Below are 16,429 nucleotides of genomic sequence, written 5' to 3'. Positions count from 1 at the left end.
TAAAATAAATTAGTTATTTAGATAGGTCAGAAACCCTAATTTAAGAATCTGGGCCCTCCTAAATTTAACTGTAAATTAAAATACCAAGATATTCCTTCTGTTACCGACTTACCCTTCACCGAACAGTCTGCACACGCCACACGAACTCAATCTCCTTCCCCATATTTATTACTCCACAGTCCACACCCCAAGCGCTTAGTTTATTCAGTTTCAGTTCATTAAATTAAATTGGATAACAGAAGCTCCCTCCTTTCATCTGGCAAACTGTAAAAAACATGGCTCTGTTTCATAGCCGCATTCCGTTTTCAGCATCTGCATCTCTTTCTGCAAAAAGAGACCTTACTAAATTGTTTCTTGGAAGTAACCCACTTGCCAATATCACCCAAAAAAAGTTTTCAACTCTTCATTATGCTTTGACCAATTCCTCCAATAAGCACTCATCCATATCCACATTTAGTGAGGTAATAAAAAGGGAAACTTCTCTTTAAAAAATACAATGCTGAATTGGGTTTTTCTTATTGTGATTAAAGTTTGTTCCTTTTTTTGATTGGTTCAGTTGATCGAGGCTTTAATTAGTGGGAAAGACTTGACGGAGTCTGAAGCAGAAGAATCTCTTGATTATTTGTTGGATGGTGCTGATGAAGCTTTAATTAGTGCTTTTCTTGTTCTTTTGAGAGCTAAAGGTGAAACCTTTGAAGAAGTAAGTTCCTTCTTTAACTATTCCCATATTAGTAAAGGTTTATGTATACCCTTTGAATCATAATTTAGGTGAAATAAATATTTTAGTACAGTATTCCCTTTCTGATGAAATTTTTTTCAGAAAAATCTATGCTTTTTGAAGAACATGCCCTAATTTAAAATATACTGTAAAGCTTCCATTTGGATGTACAATTCTCTGCCTATGAATCTGATTTCACAAAACCAGAATGTCTTTATTCGCTCCTTCAGTAATCGAGCTAATGATGATAATTAGGTAGTGGGATTGGCAAGGGCAATGATAAAGCATTGCAGACAAGTGGAAGGCTTAGGTGACGCGGTTGATATTGTTGGAACAGGAGGGGATGGCGCAAACACGGTGAATATCTCAACAGGTGCTTCAATACTTGCTGCAGCTTGTGGTGCAAAAGTAGCCAAGGTTAACAGAGCTCTTTTTTGTTGTCCAAAGTTATTTAATTTCACTAAAAACTGTGGACATTTGAGGCTAAAAATTTGTGGGATTAAATTGCAGCAAGGTAATAGGTCGAGTTCATCCGCTTGTGGGAGTGCAGATGTATTGGAAGCACTAGGCATTGCCATTGAGCTGGACCCTGAGGTTGGTGATATTGCTGTTCTTGGCTGAAAAATGTTGGTAGTTGAGGACTTTTAATATTCTATTGTAGTTTTAAGATTTTTTTTTTTTATGAAAAGAGAAAAGTATGCTGTAGTTTTAAGAAATGAAGGTTTAAAAATGAAGTTTGCTATTGCATTAGTTAATATTTGCTTTATAAGGAGAAACACTAGATGTGACGTTCACCAAATCAAATTATTAACCTAATTTAACTGCTGAGCCATCTAACAACCATGCATTTATTCTTTGTTACTGGCTTCAGGGAGTGAAAGAGTGTGTAACTCGAGCTGGAATCGGTTTCATGATGGCTCCAATATATCATCCAGCAATGAGGATTGTCAGACCTATCAGGAAAAAGCTGAAAGTAAAGACAGTGTTCAATATCTTGGGGCCTATGTTGAACCCAGCAAGAGTGCCATTTGCTGTAGTTGGAGTTTACAAAGAAGACCTGGTACATTTTCAACTGTTGAATTACACTAATATCACTTGTTCTATGAATGTGGCTTTAAGAATCTTGTAGTCTTAAATTATGTGAATTGAGGTGCTAAATTTTCTGGTCTTATCTTCATTCTGCCCTTTGGTTCATAGCTTTCTGACCTGTATCAATGTTATTCTTTATGTGTTGTGTACATTCATTTAGTGAATGAAACATCTCTTGTTGTAGGTCCACAAAATGGCTAAAGCAGTCCAGAGATTTGGCATGAAAAGAGCATTGGTTGTTCACTCAGAAGGCCTAGATGAGATGAGTCCTCTTTGTATGGTCCCCTTCCACGACACTAGTAAATATGTTGTCTTTGGTAACATTGTCCTTTTTAGTTTGACTTTGCTTGTATATCTTTTAGTATGACAATTCATTTTGCAGGCCCTGGATTAGTCCTTGATGTCACACCAGACAATATTGAGAAGTTCTCCTTTGATCCGTGTAAGTAACTCATGAAATCAGAAAAAGGGCAGCCCGAAGCCGGATGTATTTATTGCTTCGCACTGATAACAAGTGAATGCCGCCCTAAGTATTTGGTGAACCCTGCAGTAAAGAATGATGCAATATGATAAATGTGTTTTTCACTAGTCATATAACATTGTCTCTTTGGGATAGGCTGCCTACATCACACCCCCTTGGGATGCGGCCTTTCTCCCGGACCATGCGTGAACGCAGGATGCTTCGTGCACCGGGCTGCCCCTTTTTTTATTTTTATATATAACATTGTCTCTGTGAAAAAATTAATCTGACAAGATTATTCTTCAATAGTGGACTTTGGCATCCCGCGTTGTACTCTGGAAAGCTTGCGAGGTGGAGGTCCAGATTACAATGCCAAGATGCTCAAACACGTGCTGTCCGGGGAAAAAGGGCCGATTGCTGATGCATTTGTAAGTTCCTTTGTCTGTTATGCTTCAAATATCCTTATAAACTTATGTGATTGATGTAGCTTGTTGTCAGATTTAAGGCTCCTCCTTATAAAAAGATTGACAGCGCACTTGTTTCCATTTTCTATCATGTCATTTCACCTTGAAAGTTCTTACATTATCTATCAAACAAATTCACAGGCACTAAATGCAGCAGCTGCTCTCCTGGTGAGTGGACATGTTAAGAATCTGGCTGAAGGAGTTGCATTAGCTCGTGAGACACTAGTCTCCGGCAAAGCGCTGAAGACACTTGATCTATGGGTAGAGGTTTCGAATGTAAGGAGAATTTCACTGTAATTTCCTTAGATAGAGACTTGATCACATAAATTCATACTATCTTGTTTACTAAATTCCAGGAGGTGAAGGAAGCAGTACCTCAGGTCGCTTGATCGACCTTCTGCATGAAATCATTGAAAATGCCAAACTGACCATGTTAAGTGCATTTGACCAGGCAGAGATATTCTTACGGCTCAACTTTGCTGCTAAGTTATCGTTAACAGATTCAAAATCAGAGAAAGAATGGGATGCACTACTCAACTTGCAATTTTAGCTTGGAGAAGGATCAGAGGAAAGGGTTAAAAAAAAGAACAAAAATAACTGTAGCTTTGGCTATTGAAATTTTAAGGCAGCTGTAGATTTCTGTACACATTGCTTGTAATACTCATTAGTGACAATGACCAAGCAAAAGAATAACCAAGTGCAGAAAGATGTACCAAATTTGGTGTTCCCTCTTCACGAACTTGTACAATCACTACGAAGACTCTATTATCAAAGAAATAAGGAAAGGGGTGACATTTGGCACCAGATATTCGGAAGTGTGGAAGAGCAGCTGTGAAAAGCGGAACAACCATTAAAAACGGCGATTGTTGCGTTAAGCCAATAAATACACGTGTCTTTTACATACTATTTATTACTTAACAATTGTTAAATAAATTTATCACTTAACATAATAGATAATTGTAGGTTGACGTAAAAGAGTGGGTAAGTAGCTTCCCCCAACTCCAAGTCCCTAGAAAATAAGGCACAAAGATCTGTTGAGCTGTGGCATGAAGTGTTATCAAAGATGGGTAATAGTATTAGCAAATCAGATAATGTGTAATAATAATTTTTAATATCAAAGATTGATAATAAGACTGATTGGAATGGCGATATAAAATTAAGAGTTGAAATAGTAATGAAAAAAAATGACTCCGTTCAAGAGTCAATTTCTTCCTGATTATTTTCATAGAAAAATCCTTGGTAGGGAGCACTTTCCCCAGAATAGGATCCTACGCGGCACAAATCTGAATATAGTCGAGCTCAAATGCGAGTACCGAGTGGGAAACCAAAAAAATTTTAAGGGCCCATTTGGCCTTAATTTTTTTATTTTAAAATTAGTGTTTGGACATTAAAATTTCAAATTTCACTTGAAGTTGAACTTCGAAAATTTGAAAAACTCCGATAAGCTATTTTTCAAAATTTCCAGTTCAAATCACTCGCAAAAATTCAAACAACTCCAAACTGTATTCATGTCCAAACACAACTCTAAATTTCAAATATCATTTTAACCTGAAAACAAGTTCACAGTTCTTATGTCCAAACATCCACTTATTTTATAGCCATATACATAGTTTGTATACTGATTATATATAATTATATATATATATAATACATAAATTATACCTCCACTGGCTATTTTAGTTTAAGCAGTTGAGTGAGCGATTATTTGGGTAAAGATGCCAAATTATTTTTCAGAAATTACTTTCTGTTATTGACCACAGAAAGCTAAACTTTTCAATTGGACTTGAGCTGACGGTCTAAGAGGTCTGGCCCAATACCCATCACATGGCATTAGCCCTCCGTGTAAAAGCTACCAACGACCTTTGGTTACTCACAAAAAGGACAAAAAACAGTTATTGCATAAACTCCTTTTCCCCGGGAAACATCGAGTGGATAACAAGAAAAGAGCCCCCATTAAAACTCAGTAACCAAACAGAAATTAAAAGAAAAGAAGAAAAAAATAATCCCTTCTTCTTGTCTCTGAATTCAAATCTTCAACTGTTAGAATCGCAAAAGATTCCTCAAATTAATCTTGGGTGTATCTTGACTGGAGCTATGACTTTGGGCGCTGAATGGAAGTTCTCTCAAGTTTTTGGTGAACAAACTCCCGGTGAAGATATTCATGATTGTAAACTCTCTTTTACTTTTAGTGAAATTTTATGTCAATGAACTCCAGTATTATGTGTATTTCATGCTTTGGAATGAAATGTGTAACATTTGTTTCTAATATATCATAAGTATGAGCAGCTTATAAAAAATTAAAATTAAAACTAAAATTAAAATATGAGTGGAAATATTCTTAGTTGAACTAGTCTTTTCTTTATGAGGCAAGTCTAGGGCCGGAAGGAAATCTGTTGCTGCCCTTAATTGGATGCTGTAGTTTTATACATGAAATCTTGAAGCCTAATAGGGTAAACTTGTTTGATTTCTATAGCAAAATGAAGATTTAGAAACTGGGATGGAGGTTCAGTTCCAGCAGGTGACATATTTTGCTGATCCCACTAGCAGTTGGACATATGTGTCTCAGTAGTAGTAGTAGCACCAGCAGTTGTTATTGTTGTTGATTGTGGAATAAGGATACTTCTGAATTTTGAACGTCCAGTGTTCAGTTGATGCTAGCAGAAAGAATTCTATAGAATTTTCCAACAATTCTCTATGATTAAGAATGAGAAGCAGGTTTTGAATATGAAGTTGAGAAAAAGGCACCTTTAATGGAGGGCCATTGGGAACTTTGTATTCTTCTGTTATGCTTAGATATGTCAATCATTGAATTGAATAAGGTTATGCTTTAGAAGTTCAATTGGGGGCTTAAGTTGATGAGGCTCTCACAATGCAAGGGGTATTTGGTTTACTCTTTTTTGTTAGCCATGTCTGGTTATGTTGGTTATATGAAGCTGGTGGAGAACATGAGGAGAATCAATAGCATAGAGTCAAAAAGAAGGAATTGTCCACAAAACAATCCATTAAATCCACTCGTTATATATGTGGCATGACGAAGAACTTTTCCATCCTTTGAATGAGAAGGGAGGTTGAACGGATATGAGGATTGCTAAAAAGCAGGAAGGCTTGTTGAGGCCAAACTGGTTATATTATGGAAAATAATTCTTACATTTCATTGAATATGTTGGACCACATTCACACACATTTTACTTTATCTAATACTAGATTTACCTTGAAATTCTGTTATACCTGGAAAAAATATTGGTTACCATTGATTTTTTTGTACCTTTGCATGTGACTGCTGGTGCAGGACTTTATACATTTATAACGTTTTATGCATTAACTTGGTTAACTTCACTTAAAGAAGTTTCCTTGGGGTAGGAGAGCAGTTACATAGAAAGGGATTTCTCATATTTTTATAGTGAAAACCTAAGTTGCGCGGACTCTTCGATTTTGGTGCCGTCCCCGTCCCCGTCCCGGTACGAGACGGGGACGGGAGCGGGATACGTCCCGGATTCGGTCAACTGACTTCGGACACTTTGACCAGAGTCCATCGACAAATTTGGGAGAAAAATTGAGATTTTAATTTCTCAAAATAAAAAATAGAACAGATTTAGGAGAATGAATGAATAATGTCCATCTTGGAGAATGAAAGATTGAATTCTACCATATTCATGTAAGTTTTTCACAGAATATCTTTCAAAATTTACAATATTTTTATAGCTCTATTTTTATTAGCCGAATCCTCGCACCCATATCCATATTCGGATCCGCACCCCCGAATCTTAAAGTTTAGATTTTGCCGAATCCGATACTTGGACCCGTCCCCGTATCGGATACCTGCACCCGAGTCCGAGCAACTTAGGTGAAAACTAGAAAAAGGAAAAGCCAACTTTTCATTGTATTTCAGCTATTAAAAATGAAACAGCAAAGAGATGTTTAGCTCTAGTTTCCTTATTTTTCCCTCTCACCTGAAAAGGAGTGATTATGAACCAAAGAAATAACGGAGCAAGAAGGGAATTGGTGTTACTTTTATTTCTGCTTTAATATTTCTTGATGGCCTGCACATAACCAGATTCTATGTTAGGTGATATTTTATCTGCAATTGAATTTGACAAGAATGGCGATCATCTTGCTGTTGGAGATCAAGGTGGACGTGTCATAATTTTTGAGCGGCAGACTGGTAAAGAAGTGCGGACAAAATTTTCATAAATATCATTTGTGTAAATATGAATTCAGCCGGCACTATTCTTTACTTTCTTGAGTGTCATATTTAAACTTTGTATCTCATGTAATCTTTTCACCTTTATGGTCTTGTAGGGTCTATTTGACAGAAGTTCTCGACGTGACTCTGGTCAGTTCAACCTTCCACTTTGGCAGCATCCTGAATTTAAATATAAGACGGAATTCCAAAGTCATGAACCCGAGGTATGAGCTAGGTTTTCATCTTATCTAGTTCTGCATACATCTTTTAAGGCTTCTACTTAAATTTTTCATCTGTAGGTGATAGTTATGAACTTTGGGTGCTGATCATGTTACATCTTCTTCAGTTTGATTATTTGAAGAGCGTGGAAATTGAAGAGAAGATTAATAAAATCAGATGGTGTACGAAACTCAATAGATCATTGTTTCTTCTTACAGCAAATGACAGGACGATAAAACTTTGGAAGGTATGAAATTCCTGTGGCATTCGATAATCTTCAGACGAGTTTAAATTTAAGAAAGAAAGGGTTCTGGTGCCCCTCCAAATAAAAGATTCTATATCGGGAGCCTTATCTTTCAGCATCAAAAGATTGATAATTAGAAATGCATGTGAAGTAGTACTATCTTTTTTTATCTTTTAAGATATTTCTGACTAAGATACTTAACTTGGTTAGATGCAGCTTTCTGAACTAAGAACTGTATCTAAATGTTCATCTATTTGTGACATACACCACACATGAAAAATAAAAACAGTGGGAAAATAAAAGAAGATTTCTCTGTGGTGAAAGTTAAGTATTAGCTGCATTGCATGTTCAGAGTGTAAAGATTGATTTTTTATCTGTGCATTACGGAAAAAAACCCGGATGGCGTGTTCTTTCTTGATGAACTAAGATCCACTTGTCGGTTTCCATCTACTGTAACCTTACTAAGTTGTACAAATCAATTTACTGTTTTCTTCATTTGTTTCTTTTGCAGATCAAGGAACAGAAAGTAAAGAAAGTTAAACAAATGGACATCAACCCATTTGTGACTTCAGAGAATTCTCTTTTAGCTGATAAAAGTTTCGTGAGTGGACAAAGTGAACCATCTCATGCTAATAGTACCAGGCTAGAATGGACCGACAAAATGAATGGCACGTTGCCCTCACATGTAGGACATGGAAGAGTGTTAATATTCACGCATTCTTTATTACATTTACTTCCCCAAATTATATGCATTTGACATGCTGTTATAGCTTGTGATTCCAGCTACTGTTGTAAATAGCTTGCAGATATCACAAATGTGGCTTCTAGAAGATGCAGAAGTGTGTATGCACATGCTCATGATTTCAACATCAATTCCATCTCAAACAATAGGTATTCTTCTGTTCTTGCGAATATTATGAACTTTAAACTTGCTCACTTGAAATGAAATTTGACCAGCCCTTGTTGTTTGTGTTTCTGATTGAGCTTGATCGATGACCAGAGGTATCCTTCTATAAGTAGCAGTACCAGAGAAACTCAATAGTGTGAAAGCTGTTTACCAGTTGAAAGAGTGCCAGGCGTTAGATAACTCTCTGGTTTTTAATACTTTTACAGCGATGGTGAGACATTCCTTTCTGGAGATGACCTTAGGATAAACGTATGGAACCTTGATGTCAGAGAGCAGTGTTTCAACATCATTGACATGAAGCCAAAAGACATGGAAGATCTTACAGGTGATCCCTGATGTCTTTTCTAAGTATTTCATATGCTGTAATCTACTGGATCTTTTCTCATGCGTGCTACTCTCTGTTAACCATTATTTGAAGTTTCCAGTTTAGTCTCCAAAAGTATGGAGGTATATTTTACCAACTAATGATATGATGCCAAAGCACTTCGAGAATTGATAGTAGGCAAAATATGGATTCAGGTGGTAGCTTTAGGCCTCATAGGTAAACTTATCAACATAACTGAAGGATATCTATAGTTATACATTTATGTACCCAAAATCTATATAAACCTTGTATTCATGCTAGGGATAAGTTGAGCTAAGTTGCACGGACACGGGTGCGGATCTAGAGGTCGGATCCTTCGAGATGTAAATTCTAAGATTCGGGGATACGGATCCTAGTATGGATACAGGTGCGGGGATCCGGCTAAAATTAATTCAAAAAATTTAACAATATATCTAAATTATGAGAAATTTGGTGGAATACTTATGTATTGCTTGTAAAGTGTGGATTTCTTTTTTATTCTCAAGTTGTAGATAAGTAAAGAATTGATTTCTTGGATAAGATATGCTATTTTCTTCAAATTTACCCTTGTTTTGGTTCTGATTTTGGGAATCAAATTGTATCTCGTCTCGAAATTTTCCGTCTGTCGCGGTCAAAGTATCCAACATTGTTTGACCAGATCCGGTACGGATCCCATACCCACACCCATACTAGTGTCGTGTCGACACGGGTACGGCATCTAAAGTGCCGTGTCAGAGCAACTTAGAAGTTGAGTTGGGTGAGGGTCGGGAAGCTTCTTGGGCCTGTCTGGTTGATATGGGAAGAGAACAGTTTTTGCCCCAGACTTGTGTTTGGGGGGGGGGGGGGGGGGAGGGGACCTGTGTCGGTGGTGTTGCCACATGCTTATTTAGGATTTCGGAAAAAGTTTGGAACAACTGGCACTGCATTACTCATCTTCTCAAAAGATTTGTGGAGGCAAGCAATCAAAGAATAATAGGGCCATTATTTTATTAGGTTTATCCTGTAATTCCAAAGATGGATGCGGGAAAAAACGAATTAACTCTATAAAAAGAATGCTTGGAAGGAATCTGAAGCCGCCTTTACTCCTCTCCCCGAAGAGGACTTGACCAAAAAATTTGAGGATGATTTGTCTACCTTATGACATGGGTAGAATAAAGTCATTAGGCTAAATTAATTTCATTACCCTATGCTTCTTTTTTGCATCAAAAATTTGACCAGGCTGCCACCTAATAAACAACAACCAACCTAGTGTATCCCTATCAAGGCTGCCACCTAATAAAGGATAAATATGCTCATTGGGCCATTCTTTTATGTAGAGGTGATTACATCAGCAGAATTCCATCCATTTCACTGCAATTTGTTGGCTTATAGTAGTTCACGGGGATTCATTCGACTTGTTGACATGAGGAAATCTGCACTATGTGATCACAGTGTGAAAATGTGAGTTTTATTCCCATCTCTATTATTATTTCTCTCATCTGTATGACGCATTTCAGCTTCTAATCTGCTGCCCTGACACAACTTCCAGTACTTATTTTAACAACCTGCAACTTACTTTTACAGATTGCAAGATGGGGGGAGCCGTGGCCCTAAAACACTTTTCACTGAAATCATAACTTCTATATCTGATATGAAGTATGCAATGGATGGAAGGCATATCTTAAGTCGTGATTACATGACTCTAAAGGTCTTCTCAATCTCGATGATCCTTTTACTGGATAATGCACACTAAGCTATGATTTGTTGCCATACCTGCATTTCTTTGAACTTGGTGCTATCTGTCAAGAAAAGAAAAGAAGTCAAGTATTTCTTACTCCCTCAGTCCCGTTTTTGTTTGAGGGGTTAAAACAAACTTTTCTTTTAGTTTTCTCAATTATCATTTTAGAATCTTTAAAATCTAACCCTTATTTTTAACCATATATCCAATGCAGTTTATTGATCTTTAATTACATTCCTCAAAAAATAAATTAATGCAGAATCAATCATGAAATTTTCAATTTAACATACAAGAAACAAAACCGAGTGATTGAAAAAGGATGGAAGTTGTATTGATATGTGCTTCTCACACATGTTTTACTCCTCGATTAGGTGATTCATGCACTATTTATCTGGGAATTCTGTGTTTCTGACATTTGTGTGACTTCATTTTATGGGTCCTTATAAGTGTATTCATCTTATTGACTTGTGCTTTTACCTTCTTTGTTTTTTTTGCCTTTTTCTCTGCCACTTCATTTTGATTCTTTCATCTCTCATTAGTGGTATATTCTTCTTTGTTCTCTTTGTCTCTGAGTGACATACAAATAAGCTATGGCTTTGTTTGGTTCTTATTTCCTTGATCCTTGACTTCTTTTGACGTTTTACATTCTCTATCATAAGATGGATCTGTAATTATATCTTAATTGTTTACTATTTGATAGTTATGGGACACTCACATGGAGACTTCCCCGGTTGCAACGTATAAGATTCATGAACACCTCCGCCCTAAGGTATGAGGGTCTTCATCACAAACATTTCTCAGAGTTGTACTGAGAAATAAACAGTTGGTGATGTGGTGTAACGTGTGAATATGCTATTTATTCAAATAGATTGATAGTATTTTCTGATTTGCAGTATAACTGATATAATACATGTTGTGTGGCAGCTTTCTAATCTGTATACAAATGACGCCATTTTCGATAAGTTTGATTGCTGCCTGAATGGAGATGGACTTCAATTTGCAACTGGATCTTACAGGTTTATCACAACTCTAACTTATGTCAACATATGAAATGTTGTACTGATGTTGTATAATTGTGTACTTTCATTTTGTTGATCTTCTATACATATGATGGATTTTGGTAATCTTTTGTCGATTTAGCAATCATCTTCGTATATTTTCTTGTGGATCTGAGAATGAAGATGGCATCACACTGGAAGTCAGAAAAAGTCCAAATAGGTAACCCTCGTACTAAATGATCTTACTATTGTCTTTCTTCTATTCTTTAATTGATGCTTCATTATACCTTGAATTTGTAGGAAACCAACCTCTCAAGCTACTACAAGGCCTCGAAGGTCGTCATTGAGCAACTTGACTCGAGGATTTTATCGTCAAGGTAGTTAGTAACAGCCATGCATGTGCTTGTGCATGATGAAGTGAATTTTACAGCTAATGTTTACACCAAGCCAATGAATTTTACCCTAGTAATTAAGATTTAAAGTGAGAATACATATCAATTAACCATGATTAAGTGATAAATGTGTGAAAACAAGATGCATGTCTTGCATTCATTGGTTTGGTTTAAACACCGGTCGCCGATATGGGCAAGTATTTACCCTTGTACGGGTCCATAATTCATCAATCAATTGGTGGCAGATCCAAACCCCTGGCTTTGAAACCTGGCATGTTTTTCATCTCATTTACATTGCTTTTTGTTGATAATTTCAGGACAAGATAGCTCAGAAAATGAGATTTCCTGTAATCTTAAGTCCAAGTTGCTGCATCTGGCTTGGCATCCAACGCACAATTTGATTGCGTGTTCTGTTGGAAGCAGCTTGTTCATGTACCATGCATAAAGTGCTATGAAGAGGACTGAGAGTAGTAACCCTCCTGTTCATGGGCTTTGCCCCCTGTAAATGGTATTTTGTCCCTGTCCATATAGTAACAGCATTTCTCACGTTGGGGTAGTCATCTTGATCTAATCTCACAGGTAGCAGTCTGCCATTACAAGTTCCTAAAAAATTAACAATTTTTCTGTTAAAAAAATAACTGCATTACTAAATGGAGTAGCATAACAGAAAATTGACGCTTGCATAAATATATTTTATGCACATCTGAAGTTCGCTTGTTTCTGTACTTTTTTCCTTTTCCTGTTTCTCCTTGCATTTGATACTAGTACTTGTTTGGACAGAGCTACAACCAGAGGCGAAGCTAGGATTTCATGCTTATGAGTTCGGAATTCTAATCGTTTTGAGTTACTGGGTTCTAAATTAATATTTTATATATATTCAATGGATTTTTAAGATAAATACAGGGTTTGAACCGAACTCACTCTCATCACTCTAGCTCCAACCTTTGCTATAACTGTTTTAGTGATTGCAATACTGAAACAAAGAAGCGGAGCTAAAAGTAAGCTATATGTTTAATATGAGCTTCAACACTATCAAAACTTGTGACTAATTTATAAAATCACTCAAAAGTGTTTTTCAACAATTGATGCCTGTAAGGTACTTTTGATTAGTTAAACCGAACAGTGTCAAAGTCATCGGTGATCTATTGCTATCTTTCTAGGACATTAAGGACCAAATGCAATTTGCTCATTTTCATTATACTCCGCAGGGAATTGACAGTCAGTTCCATCATAAACTTGGTCTTTCTCTAAGCCTCTATAATACAACAACAACAACAACAATCCAGTGTAATTCTGGGGAGGATAGCATGTACGCAGACCTTATCCCTACCTTCAAGAAGGCAGAGAGGCTGTTTATGAAAGACCCTCGGCATAGAAAAGATAAAAGGAAGGGCAGCAGCAACACACCAATTCTAAAACTGAAGAAAAAATACAAAGATACAAAACTAAAACAGAGTATTGTAATCAGAAGGCCAAAACGAAAGCAACGACAAGTAATCACATAAATCAAGAAATACGAAAATACATAACTAACGCTAACTCGTGTACTAAAGCTACTGTTACAGACAAGGGCAACGCTAGGCGACCTATTCTAACCATTTACCTTTATTCTCAACCTCCACACCTTCCTATCCCTGGTCATGTCCTCAGTGAGCTGGAGCAATGCCATATCTTGCCTAATCACCGACGAGCGCAAAATACAACACGAAATTGATGCTCGCTAATCAAAGATAGTATGTAAAATATCGTCTCCACAGGGATTGGATTTAAACAATGTTCAAGTAATTTCTGGTAGATTGCTATTCAGGAGGATCAACACTTGAGTTAAATGATTATGAACTACGTCTAGCTACTAAAATAAAGCAATTGGCAATTGACTGCAAAGAACTAGGGATTAGCAAGTCAGTTTCTTATCAATGTGAGGAATAAGGGTTTGACAGGATATGTGCAAGATAGCTATTTGGGATTTAACTCTCGCTTAATTCACTCTAATGTTCTAATGATTCTCATGAATTCACTTGATGATTAGTTCAAATGTGTAGTCAAGACTCCTCTCTCGATTTAATCTCAACTCTACGAGGTGAACTAATATAAGCATTGTGAAGTATGCAAGCATGTGTTAATGGATTGGTCCTAAGGAAAACGTCTCACGAATATTCTCCTAACTTGATTCAATAAACAATTCAACAAGCTCTTTCGATTACTTAAGTCTTAAGAGAACCAATGAATTAAGTCAACCAAAATAATGCAAAGATAATCACCAAGATATTCCTCTTTCGATTAAATAAATTGACGAATAAAGTTGCAAAAATTCAGAACTCCACAAGCGAATTCAAGCAAAGAAACACCATATTCGTCAAACCCTAAGGTAAACTACTCCATAATCATGGAGGAAGTCATCACAATTATAATTAAAGAATAAGAAAGCATCAATCTAACTTTACAATCCAAACTTGCGTATTGAATGGATGGAAAGATGATGAAATCCCGTGTCTTGTTGCCTCTAATGCTCTCTCAAAGGTTCCAAGGTAAAAAGTCCCTAAAAACCGTCTTTTGGTGTATTTATACCCTGTAGGAGTGGGCCCAGGCGAAACTACCTTTTCCAAGCCGAAACAGGAAAATACTCTAAGAAAATCACACAGGTGTGCCGCGCCTTGTGCCGCATACTCTGAGAAAATCACACAGGCGCACCCTGCCTTGCGCCGCCCCATGCGGGGCATTAGTGGGAATGTTTAGAGAGCAGGTTCTGACGGACAGTAGCAAAAATACTCTACCGCACCTCCACATGCGGCGCAACGGTGAAGTTTTTACAAAGTATTCGTTTTATTCACGTTTTGACATCCAGACTTGACTCCCGACCCCCAAACGCTACCCCGGTTTAATCCCTTGGGTTTTTACTCAGACTTGAAACTCCAACTTGTTCAATTTAGCTCCCGAATATCTTTTTAACTCGAAATCACTTCTTGCAAGGCATGAAACACATAATAAGTGCAATACACTAACATTTAAGCTCAAACACAAGTAACCATGCAGTAATTAGAATGAAAACTATGACTAAAATACGCGGTTCTAGCCTACCATCAATCACCTCTACGAAATACTTCTTCGGCCTACCTCTACCTCTTCTTAGGCCCTCTAGGGCCAAATCTCACACCTCCTCACTGGTGCATCTGCGTCTCTCCTCTTCACATGTCCGAACCATCTAAGTCTCGCCTCCTGCATCTTGTCCTCCACAGAGGCCACGCCCACCTTATCCCGAATAATTTCATTTCTAATTCTATCCAGCCCAGTATGCCAGCACATCTATCTCAACATCCTCATTTCAGCCACCTTCATCTTTTGGACATGAAAATTCTTAATTGGCTAACACTCAACCCCAAATAACATAGTCGGTCTGACCACTGCTCTATAAAACTTACCTTTATGTTTATGTGGCACATTCTTATCACACAAAACACCTAAAGCGATCCTCTATTTCATCCATCCCGCCCCAATGCAATGTGTAACATCCTCGTCGATCTCTCCATTCCCTTGTATAACTGATCACGCCCAACTATGCCCTCTAAAAAAAGGACTCTGCGGACGTTGCAAATATAACCCGAGTATTACGCCCAGGGTCGAATCCACAGAGAGTTAACCTATCAATCACTATCTTTAGACCCGCTAAACTCTTCAGAACCAGTTTTCCAGATGTTTGAATCACAGTTGAAGGTTGCTTTACTAACTACGATTGCAAGTAAATCAAACAGCTGTAAATTAAAATGCTAAGGTTGTAAACAATGATGAGAAGAAGCTAAGGCAATGATTTCCCCTATTGAAAGAATCCCTTCTGTTTATGCTCATACAAATTTACCAACACATCTCTATTAATCATGAACGCTCATCTTACCGTAAATCTCTCCCGAGCAATCAGAGTAATATACTAATTGCACTCTCCCGAGATACACAAGCTTACTTTATTTAGCACAATTCACTTTAGATTACACCCAAGGCTTCGTTATCCCTAATCCCGCCTTTAAACCCGCAATTATAGATTCCTCTTATACTTTGGGAGTGGTGTTGTTCAACAATAACCTAAATAGCACTCTTGTCCAAGTTATGCACACTAAATAGGCACAGCTAATTGAGGATCCTGTCAATTAACTACAACAAGCACAACGTTGAACAAATAGAGATTGAAACTAGCAATTTGTATTCACATAAACAAGATGTTCATCCCCCAATAGGTTCCATCAAAGCCTTAGACAAAGGATTTAGCTACTCATGGCTATGGGAAAACAAACTAAGATAGAATTCATCATAACTAGCAATAAAAATCAAAGAAAAGAAGAAAGATGTTTTAGGTGATCTCTCACAATTGTTTTCCTTGCCAAGATACTCTAAAATTCAATACATGCCTCTCTTGGGCGAAGTCTTGTATTTAAAATAGGGTTTAGGTCTAAAAATCTCGTATTTTACACTTTAGTCCCTGAAGTTTTCTGCTTTCGCCGCGGTTCTGCCGTGGTCGCGGTCAAACCGCGGCCAAATGCCTTCTCTGAATCTTGTTTTATCCGCAGCTATTTTCCACCGCGGTTCTACCGCGGTCACGGTGGAACCGCGGTCAAACCAATTTTCTGAATCTTCGGGCCTGTTTTGCGTGGTTTACTTGGGGAATTTCACAGTTGGCCTCTTTTTCTTCATTATTGACTCTAAAAA

At 37.3% G+C, this 16,429-nt stretch overlaps 2 protein-coding genes across 4 annotated transcripts; both read left to right on the top strand.

The window, feature by feature from the left end:
• On the top strand, positions 111-3,546 carry LOC109226991 (anthranilate phosphoribosyltransferase, chloroplastic-like). 2 transcript variants are annotated; one of them, XM_019391968.1, is made up of 10 exons: positions 111-461; positions 557-700; positions 974-1,135; positions 1,229-1,312; positions 1,590-1,778; positions 1,992-2,106; positions 2,190-2,249; positions 2,577-2,695; positions 2,873-3,007; positions 3,088-3,546. In XM_019391968.1, the coding sequence occupies exons 1-10, from the start codon at positions 276-278 to the stop codon at positions 3,118-3,120; spliced, it is 1,227 nt and encodes a 408-aa protein (XP_019247513.1). In that variant the 5' UTR covers positions 111-275; the 3' UTR covers positions 3,121-3,546. The 2 variants fall into 2 exon arrangements, with proteins under 2 accessions (XP_019247513.1, XP_019247514.1); XM_019391969.1 differs by having other exon boundaries at positions 112-461; positions 1,992-2,082.
• Positions 4,511-12,459, top strand: LOC109226990 (serine/threonine protein phosphatase 2A 55 kDa regulatory subunit B beta isoform-like). 2 transcript variants are annotated; one of them, XM_019391966.1, is made up of 15 exons: positions 4,511-4,898; positions 6,798-6,901; positions 7,031-7,138; positions 7,261-7,380; positions 7,889-8,062; positions 8,177-8,268; positions 8,362-8,379; positions 8,491-8,609; positions 9,944-10,067; positions 10,191-10,314; positions 11,045-11,113; positions 11,269-11,360; positions 11,485-11,562; positions 11,643-11,719; positions 12,052-12,459. In XM_019391966.1, the coding sequence occupies exons 1-15, from the start codon at positions 4,556-4,558 to the stop codon at positions 12,177-12,179; spliced, it is 1,770 nt and encodes a 589-aa protein (XP_019247511.1). In that variant the 5' UTR covers positions 4,511-4,555; the 3' UTR covers positions 12,180-12,459. The 2 variants fall into 2 exon arrangements, with proteins under 2 accessions (XP_019247511.1, XP_019247512.1); XM_019391967.1 differs by lacking the exon at positions 8,362-8,379.

Source organism: Nicotiana attenuata, chromosome 6 (assembly GCF_001879085.1).
Source record: "Nicotiana attenuata strain UT chromosome 6, NIATTr2, whole genome shotgun sequence".
In the NCBI taxonomy this organism is placed as follows: domain Eukaryota; kingdom Viridiplantae; phylum Streptophyta; class Magnoliopsida; order Solanales; family Solanaceae; genus Nicotiana; species Nicotiana attenuata.
The sequence above is the reverse complement of the archived record's forward strand: the minus strand, read 5'-3'. Positions and strand labels throughout refer to the sequence as shown.

Excerpts from the sequence above, each read along its gene's own strand:
- LOC109226991 (XM_019391968.1), top strand. The coding sequence starts at position 276 with ATGGCTCTGTTTCATAGCCGCATTCCGTTTTCAGCATCTGCATCTCTT. Across the intron at positions 462-556 it reads CCATATCCACATTTAGTGAG|TTGATCGAGGCTTTAATTAG; the intron begins GTAATAAAAAGG and ends TGATTGGTTCAG. Across the intron at positions 3,008-3,087 it reads TATGGGTAGAGGTTTCGAAT|GAGGTGAAGGAAGCAGTACC; the intron begins GTAAGGAGAATT and ends ACTAAATTCCAG.
- LOC109226990 (XM_019391966.1), top strand. The coding sequence starts at position 4,556 with ATGGCATTAGCCCTCCGTGTAAAAGCTACCAACGACCTTTGGTTACTC. Across the intron at positions 4,899-6,797 it reads CGGTGAAGATATTCATGATT|GTGATATTTTATCTGCAATT; the intron begins GTAAACTCTCTT and ends ATTCTATGTTAG. Across the intron at positions 11,361-11,484 it reads TTTGCAACTGGATCTTACAG|CAATCATCTTCGTATATTTT; the intron begins GTTTATCACAAC and ends TTGTCGATTTAG.